Source organism: Oncorhynchus mykiss, chromosome 14 (assembly GCF_013265735.2).
Source record: "Oncorhynchus mykiss isolate Arlee chromosome 14, USDA_OmykA_1.1, whole genome shotgun sequence".
NCBI classification, from domain to species: domain Eukaryota; kingdom Metazoa; phylum Chordata; class Actinopteri; order Salmoniformes; family Salmonidae; genus Oncorhynchus; species Oncorhynchus mykiss.
In genome coordinates, this window is record NC_048578.1 from 18309731 (window position 1) to 18331124 (window position 21394).

General features: G+C 47.3%; 1 protein-coding gene across 15 annotated transcripts in view; it reads left to right on the forward strand.

Moving 5' to 3' along the window:
- The window catches only part of LOC110488939 (Rap guanine nucleotide exchange factor (GEF) 2), a 152963-nt gene that overhangs the window by 62478 nt on the left and 69091 nt on the right, over positions 1-21394 (forward strand). For 8 of the 15 annotated variants that reach the window (XM_036943075.1, XM_036943060.1, XM_036943061.1 and 5 more), the window contains exons 5-7: positions 10310-10385; positions 15134-15301; positions 21305-21322. In XM_036943075.1, the coding sequence (XP_036798970.1) occupies positions 10310-10385; positions 15134-15301; positions 21305-21322 (262 nt within the window). Of the gene's footprint in view, positions 1-1647; positions 1813-10309; positions 10386-15133; positions 15302-21304; positions 21323-21394 lie in introns of those variants that run through there. The other 7 variants (XM_036943076.1, XM_036943072.1, XM_036943065.1 and 4 more) reach the window with 2 other exon arrangements.

Below are 21394 nucleotides of genomic sequence, written 5' to 3' on the forward strand. Positions count from 1 at the left end.
GAGGGATCTCCTCCCAGACCTGGACTAAAGCATCCGCCAACTCCTGGACAGTCTGTGGTGCAACGTGGAGTTGGTGGATGGAGCGAGACATGATGTCACAGATGTGCTCAATTGGATTCAGGTCTGGGGAACGGGCGGGCCAGTCCATAGCATCAATGCCTTCCTCTTGCAGGAACTGCTGACACACTCCAGCCACATGAGGTCTAGCATTGTCTTGCATTAGGAGGAACCCAGTGCCAACCACACCAGCATATGGTCTCACAAGGGGTCTGAGGATCTCATCTCGGTACCTAATGGCAGTCAGGCTACCTCTGGCGAGCACATGGAGGGCTGTGCGGCCCCCCAAAGAAATGCCACCCCACACCATGACTGACCCACCGCCAAACCGGTCATGCTGGAGGATGTTGCAGGCAGCAGAATGTTCTCCACAGCGTTTCCAGACTCTGTCACATCTGTCACGTGCTCAGTGTGAACCTGCTTTCATCTGTGAAGAGCACAGGGCGCCAGTGGCGAATTTGCCAGTCTTGGTGTTCTCTGGCAAATTCCAAACGTCCTGCACGGTGTTGGGCTGTAAGCACAACCCCCACCTGTGGACGTCGGGCCCTCATACCACCCTCATGGAGTCTGTTTCTGACTGTTTGAGCAGACACATGCACATTTGTGGCCTGCTGGAGGTCATTTTGCAGGGCTCTGGCAGTGCTCCTTCTGCTCCTCCTTGCACAAAGGCGGAGGTAGCGGTCCTGCTGCTGGGTTGTTGCCCTCCTACGGCCTCCTCCACATCTCCTGATGTACTGGCCTGTCTCCTGGTAGCGCCTCCATGCTCTGGACACTACGCTGAGAGACACAGCAAACCTTCTTGCCTCAGCTCGCATTGATGTGCCATCCTGGATGAGCTGCACTACCTGAGCCACTTGTGTGGGTTGTAGACTTAGTCTCATGCTACCACTGGAGTGAAAGCACCGCCAGCATTCAAAAGTGACCAAAACATCAGCCAGGAAGCATAGGAACTGAGAAGTGGTCTGTGGTCCCCACCTGCAGAACCACTCTTTTATTGGGGGTGTCTTGCTAATTGCCTATAATTTCCACCTGTTGTCTATTCCATTTGCACAACAGCATGTGAAATTTATTGTCAATCAGTGTTGCTTCCTAAGTGGACAGTTTGATTTCACAAAAGTGTGATCGACTTGGAGTTACATTGTGTTGTTTAAGTGTTCCCTTTATTTTTTTGAGATGTATGTATGTATGTATGTATGTATGTATGTATGTATGTGCTCTTAGGCCTACAGCTCGATGGTGGTTATACAAGGATACTATACAAAGCCTACTAATGATAACTACATTACTTATTATTATAATCATAATTGTAGCAACAATAAGGAGATCAAAAAAAGGGAGGGTATAGGAGTGAGAGCTGCGTGCGTATTACTCCCCACTAGTCAAAATTGTAGCCTGTTGCACCAGAGTTCATGTATATGGCCTGCAGAGAAGGACTGGTGGAAGAAAGGGTCACCCTCGCACCACCCCACCCCTGGCCTGTATGCTCCCAGGCCTGCAGGAAGTGAGCTGTGCACTGGAATGTTGGCCAGAGTACGCACGGTGTAGCTAGAGACAGGCACACACACACACACCCTCTCACACACTCACTCACTCACTCAAACACCAGCAGGAGGGTGCAACTATGAGCGGAGTGAAATGCTGCGATTGATCAGAACTTTTCCCAACTGGATGTACTCGTCTAGGTGGTTGTAGACTGAGGAAAGACTTTGAGAGAGAGAGAGAGGATATACATACCAGATGACAGACCTCTGGCAGGTATGAGTTCATTGAGCTTTTCTTAACTTCCAGGCACGAGGCGTGAGTCTGTGAGACATGTTTTCCCTAGGAGGACCAGCACACAGTAGCACAATGGTAGGTTGTAGCTGAAATTATGACTTTTCTCCAGCAAGGGAGCTGGTGGGTTCAATGATTAGAGTATATGAAAGATGTCAGGGATGCAAGGCATGTTTTTAAAAATTATTTGGTTATTGTTAGCCTCCAGATCAGCTCAGCAGAGAGATTTGTTGGGTTGAGGTTATACATCCGTTTGGCAACTGAACTAACACTACATTTAACTTTTGTGCTTTTGAATTTGTGGGGAAAGTTATGAAAGGAGTAGACACTAGGCATGATTTGATATTTTGAGATGCACTCCACTCAATGTGTACCCAAAATGGATGCACTCCACCCTATTTCAGCGTCATTGAAGCATCAAGTTATATTTCGGGAAGTAAAATGTATGAGTCATTAGTCACAAGTCACTTGTGAATTCTTTGCCTGGATGTCGGCTTCTATTTACAGTTCAGGAAAGCCACCATGTGCCCGAACGGCATGTTTTGTGTTTGTGTTGGATGGGCGAGAAGGCATCAGACACTCTGCACTCTTTCGATGCCCTCTAACCATCTTGACTGTCTGTTTAGCCTTTGGTCGGTTGGAGTTGGTTGGAGACCTTAAACTATTAGTTTCCCGGTCATGTTTTCATTGACTTTGATTATAGTGGTCGACAGATTTAGATTTTTCAACGCAGATACCGATTTATTGGAGGACCAAAAAAAGCCGATACCGATTAATCTGCCAATTTATTTTTATTTGTAATAATGACAATTACAACAATACTGAATGAACACTTATTTTAACTTAATATAATACATCAAAATCAATTTAGCCTCAAGGGTATCCTAGTGGTTAGTGTTCTACTAGTAACCGAAACGTTGCAAGTTCAAATCCCTGAGCTGACAAGGTACAAATCTGTCGCTCTGCCCCTGAACAGGCAGTTAACCCACTGTTCCTAGGCCGTCATTGAAAATAAGAATTTGTTCTTAACTGACTTGCCTAGTTAAATAAAGGTAAAAATAAATAAATAATGAAAGATGTTCAATTTGGTTTAAATAATACAAAAACAAAGTGTTGGAGAAGAAAATAAAAGTGCAATATATGCCATATGAAAAAGCTGACGTTTAAGTTCCTTACGCAGAACATGAGAACATACAAAAGCTGGTGGTTCCTTTTAACATGAGTCTTCAATATTCCCAGGTAAGAGGTTTTAGATTGTAGGAATTATAGGACCATTTCTCTCTATACCATTTGTATTTCATTAACCTTTTGACTATTGGATGTTCTTATAGGCACTTTAGTATTGCCAGTGTAACACTATAGCTTCCGTCCCTCTCCTCGCTCCTCCCTGGGCTCGAACCAGCAACACAACGACAACAGCCACCCTCGAAGCAGCATTACCCATGCAGAGCAAGGGGAACAACCACTCCAAGTCTCAGAGCGAGTGACGCACCCCGCTACCTAGCTAGCAATTTCACATCGGTTACATCAGCCTAATCTTGGGAGTTGATAGGCTTGAAGTCATAAACAGCTGCTGGCAAACACACAAAAGTGCTGTTTGAATGAATGCTTACGAGCCTGCTGGTGCCTACCATCGCTCAGTCAGACTGCTCTATCAAATCATAGACTTAGTTATAACATAACACACAGAAATACGAGCCTGAGGTCATTAATATGGTCGAATCCGGAAACTATCATCTCGAAAACAAGACGTTTATTCTTTAAGTGAAATACGGAACTGTTACGTATTTTATCTAACGGGTGGCATCCATAAGTCTAAATATTCCTGTTACATTGCACAACCTTCAATGTTATGTCATAATTACATAAAATTCTGGCAAATTAGGCTGCTCAAACTGTTACATATACACGGACTCTGCGTGCAATGAACGCAAGAGAAGTGACACAATTTCACCTGGTTAATATTGCCTGCTAACCTAGATTTCTTTAAGCTAAATATGCAGGTCTAAAAATATATACTTCTGTGTATTGATTTTAAGGAAGGCATCGATGTTTATGGTTAGGTACACATTGGAGCAACGATGCGCACCACATCGATTATATACAACGCAGGACAAGCTAGATAAACTAGTAATATCATCAACCATGTGTAGTTAACTAGTGATTATGATTGATTGTTTTTTACAAGATAAGTTTAATGCTAGCTAGCAACTTACCTTGGCTTACTGCATTCGCGTAACAGGCAGTCTCCTGTATCCAGTATCCTGAAAATAAGAATGTGTTCTTAACTTCTTGGTGACTGGGCAGTGTTTCCACATCCGGATGAAATGCATGCCCAAATTCAACTGCCTGCTACTCCTCCCCAGAAGATAAGATATGCATATTATTAGTAGCTTTGGATAGAAAACACTGAAGTTTCTAAAACTGTTTGAATCATGTCTGTGAGTATAACAGAACTTATTTAGCAGGCGAAACCCCGAGGACAAACCATTCAGATTTTTTTTTGAGGTCACTCTCTTTTCAATGGGTTTTCATTGGGAATCCAGATTTCTAAGGGACCTTCTTGCAGTTCCTATCGCTTCCACTGGATGTCAACAGTCTTTAGAAATTGGTTGCGGTTTTTCCTTTGTGTAATGAAGAAGTATGGCCATCTTGAACGAGGGTCACTTGAAGTGTACTGTTAAAAAAATACCTAAAGTAGTTTGAAATGTTTTGGCAAAGTTTACAGGTAACTTTTGAGATATTTTGTAGTCACGTTGCGCAAGTTGGAACCGGTGTTTTTCTGGATCAAACGCGCCAAATAAATGCACATTTTGGATATATATCGACGGAATTAATCGAACAAAAGGACATATTGGAGTGCCAACAAAAGAAGCTCGTCAAAGGTAAGGCATGAATTATATTTTTATTTCTGTGTTATGTGTCGCGCCTGCAGGGTTGAAATAGGCTTTCTCTCTTTGTTTACGGAGGTACTATCCTCAGATAATAGCTTCGTTTGCTTTCGCCAAAAATCCTTTTTGAAATGTGACATGTGGGCTGGATTCACAACAAGTGTAGCTTTAATTTGCTATCTTGCATGTGTGTTTTAAGGAAAGTTAGATTTTTATAGTAATTTATTTGAATTTAGCACTCTGCATTGTCCCTGGCTTTTGGCCAGGTGGGACGCTAGCATCCCACATATCCCAGTGAGGTTAACTGACTTGCCTAGTTAAATATAGCTTAAATATATGTAAAAATAAATAAAAATCGACGTCCAAAACTACAAACTTCCCGTTGTTATGAAAACTTGAAATCGGCCCTAATTAATCGGCCATTCCGATTAATCGGTCGACCTCTATTTGATTACCCCTGAGGCACTCTCTCTGCCCACCTTCTTGCGGCTTCACCACCACCAAGCAGCAAAAGTCTTGCATAACCAGGGGATTAATCTTTGTTAAAAATGCAAGTCGAACTTGTAACCTTTACTGTTTCCATCTTCTGATTTACATTCCCAAACCCTAAACATATACCATTGTTATGACTCGTCTGGACAGGTGGGGTGAAGTTGTAGTGAGATTGACGCCTAAAAAAGGCCCACATGTGGAAGTCAACCCCCCTTCCCCCTACACTCTCTCTACGTACATAACCTTATTAGCTCATATATTGTGGCATTTGCAGAAAGGACACTATGAAATGGTGTGTTGGAGTACTTATGGAAAGGAATGTAAATAGAAGGGCATGGTTGAGCACGCTATTTGGTGGTCTCCCAGCTAAGAGGGCATAAGCTGCAGCTGAGGCAGTCTCATCACCAGTCAAGTCAAACAGTCATGATTGGCATTAACCCCACACAGCTTAACACACTCGACATATTGTAGTAGTCCTGCACATCAATCCTTCTTGAAGAACACGCTTAGATGAAATCTTTTTAAAACCATTCTCGTCAGTCATCAAATGTAACCTTGAAATGCTATAATTTAGGACTAATGGGAACAAACAGGATTGTGAAAGAAACATTGATAGGGTCAAACATGTGTAACAGTATTTATTCAGTCCTGCCCCTTGGCCCAACCTGGGCTTAAACCAGGGACCCCCTGAACAGATCAACTGCCTCCCATGAAGCATCGTTACCTATTGCTTCACAAAAGCCACAGGGGTAACAACAACTTAAAGGTCTCAGACCGATTGACATCATAGAGTTGAAACTCTACAAGCGTGCACCACTAACTAGCTAGCCATTTTACTCTGGTTACACTCACCCCTTTTGCACTTATTTTCTGCAGCAACCACAATACAGAGCCCAACCGAGTGATTCTGGTCCAGAGCATCAATGTAACACTGTTGCTTCCATCCCTCTCCTCGCCCCAACTTGGGCTTGAATCAGGGACCCTCTGAACACATCATCAACAGTCACCCTTGAAGCATCGTTACCTATCACTCCACAAAAGCCATGGCCGTACATAGCAAAGAACACAACTACTTTGAGGTCTCAGACAGATTTTGAAACACTTTTAGCACACACCGCTAACTAGCTAGTTATTTCATACAGTTCACAATTGGAAGAAAAAACTTGAGTGGCAACTGCAGCATTTATATAAACAAAAACGTCATGACATTATAAATCCATGTACACGGTGTGTGGTTAAAATTGGTAAAAAACACATTTCTTTCCACAGGCTCATGGGGTGAGACAGGGATGCAGCTTGAGCCCCACCCTCTTCAACATGTATATCATCGAATTGGCACTACAACAGTCTGCAGCACCCAGCTTCACCCTACGGGAATCTGAAGTCAAATGTCTACTGTTTGCTGATGATCTGGTGCTTCTGTCCCCAACTGAGGGCAGCCTACAGCAGCACCTAGATCTTCTGCACAGATTCTGTCAGACCTGGGCCCTAATTGTAAATCTCAGTAAGACAAAAATGGTGTTCAAAAAAAGGTCCAGTTGCTAGGACCACAAATACAAATTCCACCTAGACACTGTTGCCCTAAAGCACATAACTATACCTACCTTGGCCTAAACATCAACGCCACAGGTAACGTTTACAATGCTGTGAAAGATCTGAGAGACACCTTCTACGCCATCAAAAGGAACATGAAATTCAACATACCAATTAGTATCTGGTTAAAATTACTTAAATCGGTTATAGAACCCATTGCCCGTTATGGTTATGAGGTCTGGGGTCCGCTCACCAACCAATAATTCACTAAATGGGACAAACACCAAATTGAGACTCTGCAAAGATATCCTCAGTGTCCCTAGTAAAACACCAAATAATTATTGTTGAAAAGAGCTGTTAAATTCTACAACCACCTAAAAGGAAGCGATTCCCAAACCTTCCATAACAAAGCCATCACCTTCAGAGAGTCCCCTAAGCAAGCTGGTCCTGGGGCTCTGTTCACAAACAGAGCCCCAGGACAGCAACACAATTAGACCCAACCAAATAACAAGAAAATAAAAAGATAATTACTTGACACATTGGGAAAAATTTACAAAAAAAACTGAGCAAACTAGAAAGCTATTTGGCCCTAAACAGAGTACACATGCCTGCCACTGTCTGACCCAAAATGAAAGAAAACGGACTATATACAGACTGAGTGAGTATAGCCTTGTCATTGAGAGACCGACATAGGTAGACCTGACTCAAGAGAAGACAATGTGCACAATGCCCACAATGAGGTGGAAAGTGAGCTGCACTTCCTAACCCCCTGCCAAATGTATGACTATATTAGAGACGCATATTTCCCTCAGATTACGCAGACACATTAACTCCCATATCTACTGGGTGAAATACCACAGTGTGCCATCACAGCAGTAAAAATTGTAACCTGTTGCCACAAGAAAAGGGCAACCAGGGAAGAACAACACCATTGTAAATACAACCCATATTTGTTTATTTGCACATTGCTACAACACTATATATACACTGCTCAAAAAACATAAAGGGAAAACTTAAACAGCACAATGTAACTCCAAGTCAATCACACTTCTGTGAAATCAAACTGTCCATTTAGGAAGCAACACTGACAATACATTTCACATGCTGTTGTGCAAATGGAATAGACAACAGGTGGAAATTATAGGCAATTAGCAAGACACCCCCAATAAAGGAGTGGTTCTGCAGGTGGGGACCACAGACCACTTCTCAGTTCCTATGCTTCCTGGCTGATGTTTTGGTCACTTCTGAATGCTGGAGGTGCTTTCACTCTAGTGGTAGCATGAGACGGAGTCTACAACCCACACAAGTGGCTCAGGTAGTGCAGCTCATCCAGGATGGCACATCAATGCGAGCTGTGGCAAGAAGGTTTGCTGTGTCTGTCAGCGTAGTGCCCAGAGCATGGAGGCGCTACCAGGAGACAGGCCAGTACATCAGGAGATGTGGAGGAGGCCGTAGGAGGGCAACAACCCAGCAGCAGGACCGCTACCTCCGCCTTTGTGCAAGGAGGAGCACTGCCAGAGCCCTGCAAAATGACCTCCAGCAGGCCACAAATGTGCATGTGTCTGCTCAAGCGGTCAGAAACAGACTCCATGAGGGTGATGAGGGCCTGACGTCCACAGGTGGGGGTTGTGCTTACAGCCCAACACCGTGCAGGACGTTTGGCATTTGCCAGAGAACACCAAGATTGGCAAATTCGCCACTGGCGCCCTGCCCTGTGCTCTTCACAGATGAAAGCAGGTTTGCACTGAGCACGTGACCGATGTGACAGAGTCTGGAAACGCCGTGGAGAACGTTCTGCTGCCTGCAACATCCTCTAGCATGACCGGTTTGGCGGTGGGTCAGTCATGGTGTGGGGTGGCATTTCTTTGGGGGGGGCCGCACAGCCCTCCATGCGCTCGCCAGAGGTAGCCTGACTGCCATTAGGTACCGAGATGAGATCCTCAGACCCCTTGTGAGACCATATGCTGGTGCTGTTGGCCCTGGGTTCCTCCTAATGCAAGACAATGCTAGACCTCATGTGGCTGGAGTGTGTCAGCAGTTCCTGCAAGAGGAAGGCATTGATGCTATGGACCGTCCGTTCCCCAGACCTGAATCCAATTGAGCACATTTGGGACATCACGTCTCGCTCCATCCACCAACGTCATGTTGCACCACAGACTGTCCAGGAGTTGGCGGATGCTTTAGTCCAGGTCTGGGAGGAGATCCCTCAGGAGACCATCCGCCACCTCATCAGGAGCATGCCCAGGCATTTGAGTGTGACTCCAAATCCAGACCTCCATGGGTTGATAAATTTGATTTCCATTGATAATTTTTGTGACTTTGTCAGCACATTCAACTATGTAAAGAAAAAAGTATTTAATAAGAATATTTCATTCATTCAGATCTAGGATGTGTTATTTTAGTGTTCACTTTATTTTTTTGAGCAGTCTATCTATATATAATATGACATTTGAAATGACTTTATTCTTTTTGAACTTTTGAGTAATGTTTACTGTTAATTTTGTCCTTTTTCACTTTTGTTTATTATCTATTTCACTTGCTTTGGCAATGGAAACATGTTTCCCTGGGATAGCAGTTTAAGGCCTTCCCCAAACTGTTGCCTCAAACTTGGATACACAGAATCGTCTAGAATGTCTTTGTATGTTGTAGAGTTAAGATGTCCCTTCACTGGAACTAAGGGACTTAGCCCAATCCATGAATAACAGCTCCAGATCATTATTCCTCCTCCACCAAACTTTACAGTTGGCTCTATGCATTAGGGCAGGCTGCGTTCTCCTGGCATCTGCCAAACCCACATTTTTTCGTTCGGACTGCCAGATGGTGAAACGTGATTCAACATTCCAGAGAACGCATTTATGTTGCTCCAGAGTTAAATGGTGGAACGCTTTACACCACTCCAGCCGATGCTTGGCATTGCGCATGGTGATCTTAGGCTTGTGTGCGGCTCCCGAAGAACAGTTCTTGTGCTGATGTTGCTTCCAGAGTGTTGCAACCAAGGACTGACGATTGGGGTCCCATTCTTTGAGCTTGTGTGGCCTACCACTTCACAGCTGTTCCGTTGTTGCTCCTAGATGTTTCTTTTTCACAATAACAGCACTTACACATGACCGCAGCTCTAGCTTGGCAGATATTTGACAAACTTGTTGGAAAAGTGGCATCCTATGATGGGACCAAGTGGAAAGTCACTGTGCTCTTCAGTACGGGCCATTCTACTGCCAATGTTTGTCTATTTTTTATTTTTTTATTTTTTTTAATTTTTTACCTTAACTAGGCAAGTCAGTTAAGAACAAATTCTTATTTTCAATGATGGCCTAGGAACAGTGGGTTAACGGCCTGTTCAGGGGCAGAACAACAGATTTGTCAGCTCGGGGGTTTGAACTTGCAACCTTCCAGTTTCTAGTCCAACGCTCTAACCACTAAGCTTCCCTGCCTATGTTTGTCTATCGTTTGAACAGGAATAACAGAAATTCCAGATTGAATCCCACCGATGCCAAGCAAAATGTATTAAAAGTAGTTTTCCCTAAACTCTTCTTTTTTTTCTCTGTCATTTGTTCTCTCACCAGTTTTGGGAAGCGTTCTGCAGGGAGCCTGAGACGTGGATGTGAGTGCATCGTTCTGGAACCTTCGGAGATGATTGTGGTGAGTCCCGCCAGCGTTGCCAACTTTACCACAGTGACGCCACATCAGGCAACAGCACACCGCTTCATACACTAATGTACTGGGACGGGGGTTTATAAAGGCGACGTAGGGCTTATGGGGACGTGACTTAGCAACGACCTAACATGTTTAATGAGGACTTTTACACCCCATCTAATTTAGATGATGCGCCCACAATGTAAGTTTTATATTTAATTTTTGTTGCGGCGTAATATCAACTACAAGTAATGCTAGTGCTTCTGTTGACATGGCTTCAGCTATAGTATGTGCAGCAGTTTTCTTGTTCACTGCTCACGCACATACTTATATGTGATGAATATATATATGTGTCGCAGTAATTTCCAGTTATTTTTCACTCTTCAGTCGAAGGCTACAGTCTGTGATGTAACGTTTGACCCACTTGACACAGACCTTTTATAAAAAGCGATGTTGAAAACCAATCGATCCAGCTTTACCAGGACATAAAAGTAGAGGCACAATGCAATCTGCGGTCGAACAGTAGGTCTTGGAAGTGTGCTAGATCTTTAAAGATATGAAAGCCCACCCGTTATTTTCTCTCTGACGTGTGCAGGCACACACCACACATAATCATGCGCACACACATAATCGAGCACACACACAGACTACAATTTGACACCAATTGAATCACACACACGTCTCCTATTGCTCCGTTTGAACGGAGCAGTCATACTTAACCTATGTGTTAACCAGCATCTCCCATACAGCATGGTTGCAACTAAGATATATTCTTAGTAATCAGTGTCCTATGGATTTCTATGATAATATTCATATAGGTGGTGCCTTTTTGTTAAATGTATCTCCAACATCTAAGCTCCAGCTCTTCTAATAGCCTTCTCTCTGTCCTGCTGTTGATCATTACCCCTTCCTGGCATGGTCCTCGGCTATTATGGGCGCAACAAGCTCCCTAGAATTACTGGGAGAATGGCGTTGGAGTGCTATGATACCGAGGCACCAGCGGCTCTCACACGCAAACCGAACCGATACTCGTACGCACGCACACACTCAAACCAAATCAATACACACATACACAAACTGATACACATCACATGCACTTACTCTTGCTATTTCTCCTCTGTCATACACAACTGTCATCCACCACAGCTCCCCTGCTGTTGCCATAGCAGCAGTTGGTATGGCAGAGGGAGGCAGAGAGATTTGATGTGTAATCCCAAAGGCTAAGTGCTATGAAATGTGAAACCGCAGTAAAGAAGCTGGCAATGGAGGACAGTGTGCCAACTGTAAAGGCCTTAAATGTGTTATTCTAACACCAGGCATATGTCACCAGGCTGCTGCACACGACTGTTAAGTATCAAGTTGTAAAATGCTTTTTGTGATCAGAGAAAATATGTTTTGCTGCATTATTTTGTACATGTCTTTCTGTCTTCCAATAGCCCATGCCTCATGAAAGTAGCTTTCTTTCTCCTCAAGCACAAGTTGTATTCATCATTTACCAGGCCAGTTTTGCCAGTATCCCTTATGTGCCATTTCACGGGGCTGTGACTCTGGAAGGTGCTAGACAGCCAGAGCAGAGCCAGGGAGACAGTGTGATCGGGAGGGAGGGAGGGCAGCAGCTGACGGACGCCGAGTGGGGGGGGGGGGGGGGTGTACTTGGCGGGGGTCCGGCTGACACTGACTGGCTGACACTGACTGACTGGTTGACGCTGGCTGGCTGGTTGCCACTGACACGCTGGCTGATGCTGGCTGGCTGATGCTGGCTGGCTGACGCTGGCTGACGCTGGCTGACTGACTGGCTAGCTGACGCTGGCTGGATGGCTGACGCTAGCTGGATGGCTGACGCTGGCTGGATGGCTGACGCTGGCTGGATGGCTGACACTGGCTGGATGGCTGACACTGGCTGGATGGCTGACACTGGCTGGATGGCTGACACTGGCTGGATGGCTGATATGGACTGGCTGGATGGCTGATATGAACTGGCTGGATGGCTGATATGGACGGACTGGCTGGCTGGCTGATATGGACTGGCTGGCTGATATGGACTGGCTGGCTGGCTGATATGGACTGGCTGGCTGGCTGATATGGACTGGCTGGCTGGCTGATATGGACTGGCTGGCTGGCTGATATGGACTGGCTGGCTGGCTGATACGGACTGACTGGCTGGCTGGCTGGCTGATACGGACTGACTGGCTGATACGGACAGACTGGCTGGCTGGCTGGCCGATACGGACTGACGGGCTGGCTGGCTGGCCGATACGGACTGACGGGCTGGCTGGCTGGCCGATACGGACTGACGGGCTGGCTGGCTGGCCGATACGGACTGACGGGCTGGCTGGCTGGCCGATACGGACTGACGGGCTGGCTGGCTGGCCGATACGGACTGACGGGCTGGCTGATACGCTGGCTGGCTGGCTGGCTGACACGCACTGACTGGCTGGCTGGCTGGCTGACACGCACTGACTGGCTGGCTGGCTGGCTGACACGCACTGACTGGCTGGCTGGCTGGCTGACACGCACTGACTGGCTGGCTGGCTGGCTGACACGCACTGACTGGCTGGCTGGCTGGCTGACACGCACTGACTGGCTGGCTGGCTGGCTGACACGCACTGACTGGCTGGCTGGCTGGCTGGCTGGCTGACACGCACTGACTGGCTGGCTGGCTGGCTGGCTGACACGCACTGACTGACTGGCTGGCTGGCTGGCTGACACGCACTGACTGGCTGGCTGACACGTACTGACTGGCTGGCTGACACGTACTGACTGGCTGGCTGACACGCACTGACTGGCTGGCTGGCTGACACGCACTGACTGGCTGGCTGAGACGCACTGACTGGCTGGCTGAGACGCACTGACTGGCTGGCTGACACGCACTGACTGGCTGGCTGACACGCACTGACTGGCTGGCTGACACGCACTGACTGGCTGGCTGACACGCACTGACTGGCTGGCTGACACGCACTGACTGGCTGGCTGACACGCACTGGCTGGCTGGCTGACTAACACTGGCTGGCTGACCCTGACTGAAACTTACTGACACTTGCTGACACTGACTTGACTGGCTGGCTGACACTGACTGACTGGCTAACGCTGGCTGACACTGGCTGGCTGACACTGGCTGGCTGACACTGGCTGGCTGACGCTGACTGGCTGACGCTGACTGACTGGCTGACTGGCTGGCTGACTGGATGGCTGACTGGCTGACTGACTGGCTGGCTGACACTGACTGGCGGGCTGACACTGACTGGCTGGCTGACTGGATGACACTTACTGATACGCTGGCAATGACTGGCTGGCTGGCGCTGACTGGCTGGCTGGCGCTGACTGGCTGGCTGGCGCTGACTGGCTGGCTGGCGCTGACTGGCTGGCTGACGCTGGCTGACGCTGACTGGCTGACGCTGACTGGCTGACGCTGGCTGGCTGACGCTGGCTGGCTGACTGGCTGGCTGACGCTGGCTGGCTGACTGGCTGGCTGACGCTGGCTGGTTGGCTGACACTGACTGGCTGGCTGACTGGATGACACTTACTGACTGGCTGGCTGACGCTAGCTGGCTGAAGCTGACTGGCTGGCTGACGCTGGCTGGCTGACGCTGACTGGCTGGCTGACGCTGGCTGGCTGACGCTGGCTGGCTGGCTGGCGCTGACTGGCTGGCTGGCGCTGGCTGGCGCTGACTGGCTGGCGCTGACTGGCTGGCTGGCGCTGACTGGCTGGCTGACGCTGGCTGACTTGCTGACTGGCTGATGCTGACTTGCTGACTGGCTGACTTGCTGACTGGCTGACGCTGGCTGACGCTGACTGGCTTACGCTGGCTGGCTTACGCTGGCTGGCTGACGCTGGCTGGCTGACGCTGGCTGGCTGACGCTGGCTGACAATGACTGGCTGGCTGGCTGGCTGGCTGGCTGAGACTGATAGTGGTTGACTGACGCTGGCTGACGTTGAGACTGATAGTGGTTGACTGATGCTGGCTGACGCTGAGACTGATACTGGTTGACTGATACTGGTTGGCTGAGACTGATACTGGTTGACTGATACTGGTTGGCTGAGACTGAGACTGATACTGGTTGGCTGAGACTGAGACTGATACTGGTTGGCTGAGACTGATACTGGTTGGCTGAGACTGATACTGGTTGGCTGAGACTGATACTGGTTGGCTGAGACTGATACTGGTTGGCTGAGACTGATACTGGTTGACTGAGACTGATACTGGTTGGCTGAGACTGAGACTGAGACTGGTTGGCTGAGACTGAGACTGATACTGGTTGGCTGAGACTGAGACTGATACTGGTTGGCTGAGACTGAGACTGAAACTGGTTGGCTGAGACTGAGACTGATACTGGTTGGCTGAGACTGAGACTGGTTGGCTGACTGGCACTGACTGGCACTGACTGGCTGACTGGCACTGACTGGCTGACTGCCACTGAATGAGATTGAGTCAATCTGAATCACATCAGGGCAAGGTATCTCTCTCTGTTTATTTTCTCTCTCCCCCTCCATCCCTCTTGATCTATTCCTCTGTTTGTCTTCTTTCGTTCACACCCTTCCCTTGCTCATTCTTTCTGTACCTCTCTCTCGCTCTCACACATATCCTTCTCTCTTTTTCCCCCTTCTCCTGGAGTTGTGAAAGCTCCCGTTGATGTCGGAGAGGAGTGTTGAGGCGCAGCCCACAAACGTTGCTATTTTTACGCAGTGAGAGGGGAGGGAGGGGGCAAGGAAAAGAAGAGCCAGTCACTCCTTTCCTCCTTCCCTGTTTCCCCAGGTGGACTATATGGAGGAAAATGAGGAGTACTTCCAGAGGCAAGCATCACATCGTCAGTCCCGCCGCAGGTTTCGCAAGATCAACCAGAAAGGCGAGCGGCAGACCATCATCGACACAGTGGACCCGTACCCCACCGGCAAGCCACCCATAGTCAGGGGATATCACACGGTGAGTCACGTTTAGCTACCCGGCTCGTCCTCTGTCTTAGTTAGCAACTAGGGTGTTGTGTGTTGCTGGACACGCATGTGGCGCGAAGATGGCGCGTCCAGTTTGTGTAGTTTGAGTTTCTGTGTTGGCTAAACTTAGTCCTTGCCTTAGCTGGTTAGACGCTAACTTGTGTAACCTACTAGTTTGTACCTTGTAACCTACTAGTTTGTACCTTGTAGCATACTAGTATGTACCTTGTAGCCTACTAGTTAGTACCTTATCGCCTGGTCTCTGTAGCCTACTAGTTAGTACCTTATAGCCTGGTCGCTGTAGCCTACTAATTAGTACCTTATAGCCTGGTCTCTGTAGCCTACTAGTTAGTACCTTATAGCCTGGTCGCTGTAGCCTACTAGTTAGTACCTTATAGCCTGGTCTCTGTAGCCTACTAGTTAGTACCTTATAGCCTGGTCTCTGTAGCCTACTAGTTAGTACCTTATAGCCTGGTCTCTGTAGCCTACTAGTTAGTACCTTATAGCCTGGTCTCTGTAGCCTACTAGTTAGTACCTTATAGCCTGGTCGGTGTAGCCTACTAGTTAGTACCTTATAGCCTGGTCGGTGTAGCCTACTAGTTAGTTCCTTATAGCCTAGTCTCTGTAGCCTACTAGTTAGTACCTTATAGCCTGGTCGGTGTACACCCTTGTTACTGCTTTGCTGAGGTCTGTAGTTAGTTATGTTGTTGTCAATGTATTGTGTTTGCTGTAGGCTTGCTGTGCCTTGTTTCACCCTGGTATTGTAATTCTACCCTCCTGGCTACCTGTTCTCAAAACGCATCTTTCCATGCTGTGCACCTTTTTGCTGTAGGCCACCTTATATACCTTTTATCTGCACCCTCACCGTTAGACCTTATAAAGGCTGTAACCTCCTGGGTCGTCATCTTTAGACCCTTTCTCTCTACAACTTGTGTCCCTTTGCAACACCCCCTTTACCCTATACCCATTCCCTTTACTCAATGTGCATGTCTCCTTCACGCCATAACCCCAAGTGCATATTTACTGTGTCCCTTATTGTTCAAGTCTGTGTCAGTGTTTGTTATTTTACGCTGTCTGTCAGGGTGGTTGTCTGTCAGGGTGGTTGTTATTCTACGCTGTCTGTCAGGGTGGTTGTCTGTCAGGGTGGTTGTCTGTCAGGGTGGTTGTCTGTCAGGGTGGTTGTCTGTCAGGGTGGTTGTTATTCTACGCTGTCGGTCAGGGTGGTTGTCTGTCAGGGTGGTTGTTATTCTACGCTGTCTGTCAGGGTGGTTGTTATTCTGCGCTGTCTGTCAGGGTGGTTGTCTGTCAGGGTGGTTGTCTGTCAGGGTGGTTGTTATTCTACGCTGTCGGTCAGGGTGGTTGTCTGTCAGGGTGGTTGTTATTCTACGCTGTCTGTCAGGGTGGTTGTTATTCTACGCTGTCTGTCAGGGTGGTTGTCTGTCAGGGTGGTTGTTATTCTATGCTGTCGGTCAGGATGGTTGTTATTCTACGCTGTCGGTCAGGGTGGTTGTCTGTCAGGGTGGTTGTTATTCTACGCTGTCTGTCAGGGTGGTTGTTATTCAACGCTGTCTGTCAGGGTGGTTGTCTGTCAGGGTGGTTGTTATTCTACGCTGTCGGTCAGGGTGGTTGTTATTCTATGCTGTCGGTCAGGGTGGTTGTCTGTCAGGGTGGTTGTTATTCTATGCTGTCGGTCAGGGTGGTTGTCTGTCAGGTTGGTTGTTATTCTACGCTGTCTGTCAGGGTGGTTGTCTGTCAGGGTGGTTGTTATTCTACGCTGTCTGTCAGGGTGGTTGTCTGTCAGGGTGGTTGTTATTCTATGCTGTCGGTCAGGGTGGTTGTCTGTCAGGTTGGTTGTTATTCTACGCTGTCTGTCAGGGTGGTTGTCTGTCAGGGTGGTTGTTATTCTACGCTGTCTGTCAGGGTGGCTGTTAGTCTACGCTGTCTGTCAGGGTGGGTGTTATTCTATGCTGTCTGTCAGGGTGTTTGTCTGTCAGGGTGGTTGTTATTCTATGCTGTCTGTCAGGGTGGTTGTTATTCTATGCTGTATGTCAGGGTGGTTGTTATTCTACGCTGTCTGTCAGGGTGGTTGTTATTCTACGCTGTCGGTCAGGGTGGTTGTTATTCTATGCTGTCTGTCAGGGCGGTTGTCTGTCAGGGTTGGTGTTATTCTACGCTGTCTGTCAGGGTGGTTGTCTGTCAGGGTGGTTGTTATTCTACGATGTCTGTCAGGGTGGGTGTTATTCTACGCTGTCGGTCAGGGTGGGTGTTATTCTACGCTGTCTGTCATGGTGGGTGTTATTCTATGCTGTCTGTCAGGGTGGTTGTCTGTCAGGGTGGTTGTCTGTCAGTGTGGTTGTCTGTCAGGGTGGGTGTTATTCTACACTGTCTGTCAGGGTGGGTGTTATTCTACGCCGTCTGTCAGGTTGGCTGTGATTCTACGCAGTATAGCTCAAGGAGTTCCCTGCATGTAGTTGAAGGGACACACTGTATTGAGTCACCCACCAGGAGTTGATGTGGATGGTTATTGTAGAACCAGTTAGTTTCTCCAGGGAAATCAGCAAGAGGAGGACTGGAAAGGAGGGAAGAGAGTGAAGGGAGAAAAGAGCAGTCAATGTGGAAAACGGAACAGGGGCTCTTTTCATCATGTGGTCCCATAGCTGCCCACCCCCCACATTCTAAAAGGGCAGCATGTGTGGAGACGGAGAGTCTCTTATTTTCCAATGGAACAGTCCACTGAGGTGGCCACAGCAGTGCCTGAGAGGGGTCCTAAAGTGTGCCCTTCTCATGGAAACCCATATTAACTACAATGAAGTGTTCACTTAGAAAACATTAGGAACACCTGCTCTTTCCTTGACAGACTGACCAGGTGAAAGCTATGATCCCTTATTGATGTCACTTGTTACAACCACAAGGATTTTTAAGCCTTGAGACATGGATTGTGTGTCATTCAAAGGGTGAATGGGCAAGACTAAATATTTAAAGTGCCTGTTGAACGGGGTATGGTAGTAGTTGCCAGGCTCACCGATTTGTGTCAAGAACTGGAAAGCTGCTGGTCGACAGTTTCCCATCTGTATCAAAAATAATCCAGGACATCCAGCCAACTTGACACAACTGTGGGAAGCATTGGAGTCGACATGAGCCAGCATCCCTGTGGAAAGCTTTGGACACCTTGTAGAGTCCATGCCCCAACGAATTGAGGCTGTTCTGAAAAGGGGGTGCAACTCAATATCAGGTGGTGTGGTGTGGACTCTACAAGGTAAGGTGTTCTTAATGTTTTTTGCACTCTGTATATACATAACAAGTATGTGAACGCACCCCATATTGCTATTCATGGGAACCCATGGAAGTGCACTAAATGTTCACTAATGATGTGAACACATCCCTTGGCCCATGTTGTTATTTTCCCTAAGCCCCAGTTCTGCCCTATTTCAGTCCATTCCTCAATTTCTCATGGCCTGACGTCGCCTGTCACAAAATTCTAGTTCTCCTCAGAGACTTTGGGAAGAATACTTAGGTGCCATGGTAACAAGTAGTCCCAAATGGCCATTGGTGGAGTGCGCTTTAAGCACAGTAGTGCAGAGGGACTAACTTCAGATGAGACTTGATTTTCCTCCCAAACCCTAAGGTGCATTTAGAGGTGGAAAATGCTGCAATGAGTGAGTGAGTGTGAGAATTCACTCACCTTTAAGGCCCTTAAAATCTGACTTGGTAGACAGTGTGTGTATTACGGGGACATTGGTCTTGTCTATTGTAAGGACATTTTATTTTGTCGGGATATCCCCTTTAATACAAGGGGCCTTTCATTTAAGGTATCTGTATTTCCTAATCACTGCTCTATCCCTACTTTCAAATGTTCTTCTTAAGTATATCCTTATTGCCATCTATGGTTGATAGGAATTAGCTTATCATGTGCAATATATAGGATCCTCTTAAGTATGGGCATTCCCTCAGTGTGGTCCATCACAATTGATGGCCCTCCAGGCAAAGAGAGTGCCAAGCCTTTGTTCCCCCAACAGTGGATGTGATGGGATGTGACCAACATCTACTATGTCCTACAAAATTGTAACTGGGATATTGGTAATGGCGTGCTAACCTAGCACTGGTGGTCTCCTTGGGACTTCTGGTTCTGTGTGTAGCCCAATGTCCTGGTCTTCCCTTGAAAAAGACGCTCCCACGGGCAAGTAGCTGAGTAAATAAAGGATTGTTACCACTTGCAGACATTTATTTTACCTCCGAAATCCCAGAAAGCAAAAATGTTCCAAATGAAAAGCCTAGAATCCTGGCAGTGACATGAGGCAAAGGCTAGTAGCTACTGAAACACTAGCCATGATAAAGGACAAGTTCCAAATGAAGATGCAGTAAAACATCCTTAGAAATGGTTGTCCATTGTGGGTTAGGCAAACTGTGATATCTTAGAATGCATCACACGCTGCACGCACGCGCTCAGACGAGGTCGGCTACAGACGGACCCCTTTGTTCTGTCCTCAGAAATGTCAATTCCTATTCAATCTGGCTCTCTTTATCCTATTTCTCTGTCATGATATGATGTAATTCATGTCCATTTTAATGAGTTTGTCAACAGTATGGTTAGATGGTTTTTTGTTGTTACTTTTACCCTTTTTTTTCTCCCAAATTCTGTGGTATCTATTTGGTAGTTAGTGTTGTCTCATCGACTCAACTCCCGTACCGACTCGTGACAGGCTAAGGTTGAGAGCCGTGCGTCCTCCGAAACACAACCCAACCAAGCAGCACTGTGTCTTGACACAATGCCCACTTAACCTTGAATCCAGCTGCACCAATGTGTAGGAGGAAACACCGTGCACCTGGCAATCGTTTCAGAGTGCACTGCTCCCGGCCCGCCACAGGAGTCACTAGTGCGCAATGGGACAAGGACAAACTCTCCCCTAACCCGGACGACGCTGGGCTAATTGTGCGCTGCTCTATTGGTCTCCCGGTCGCGGGCGGCTGCGACAGAGCCTGGACTCAAACCCAGAATCTCTAGTGGCACAGTGGTCTAAGGCACTGCATCACAGTGCTAGCTGTGCCACTAGAGATTCTGGGTTGAGTCCAGGATTCTGGGTTGAGTCTCAACCTTGTTATATCATATCATATGACAGAGAAATAGCATAAAGAGAGCCAGATTGAATAGGAATTGACCATTCTGAGGACAGAACAAAGGGGTCTGTCTCACGGGAGGCATTTGGATGGAAGTTTTATCTGTGATGGTGTTTCTCTCTTTCTCTAAATGTTTCTTCGTCACTCTCTATCTTTCCAATGCCACTAGAACGGATGAGTAATCTCTTTCTTCGGGGTCTGCCCAGTGGCCGCCAGGTTCTTGCCGAGGCCCCGAGCAGCTGTTCCCTAATTACCATGGTGCAACGCACGTGGCCGGCGGCAGCCTCATCGAATCAATGCCCCTCAGTTCAACCTCCCCTCCCACCTCCATCTTAGTATCCAACCAACCATGTGCTAATTTGCGTCCGTGATTGGTGTTAATTGTTTCTATATAAAATGTAAACTCCCCAGTGTTGACCAAAGTTATTGCTTTTAATGATGATTCCCGAAACCATTTTGTCTCACAATATGGGCACTCGCTGAACGCAATAAGGGCTTTTTTGCTTCTATTTTTTGTGTGTGTGTGTGTGTGTGTGTGTGTGTGTGTTTTGAGGCTGAGTTAGTCTTGGTGTATACGGTCTCTATTATGCCCAACCAGTGAAAGAGTTACTTCAGCTAGCTCCTCAGTTGTCATGTGAAACAGGAAAAGGAGGATGGGAGTGTTTGGCTCAATGAATAATGTACATGTTTGTGTATTTCTAACCCTGCCCTGCCCAACTGGTGCAGAGTAAGGCTTTTTAACAGCCGCTCATTGCAGCTGCTGAAGCTTCAGGTCTAATTCTCTCTCTTCATCCCTGAGTGACATGTGGCATGTTTGATAACACTCATCTTCCTCTGCTTCTTCTTTTCATGCTTTTCATTTCATCCTGAATGCTCCCAGGAATGCAGTAAAGCTCAGGTACTGTATCTGTTAACACAGTGTGGGTGAGGGTGGGTGTCTGTCTCACTCATGACTGTAGGTAGTTTTACC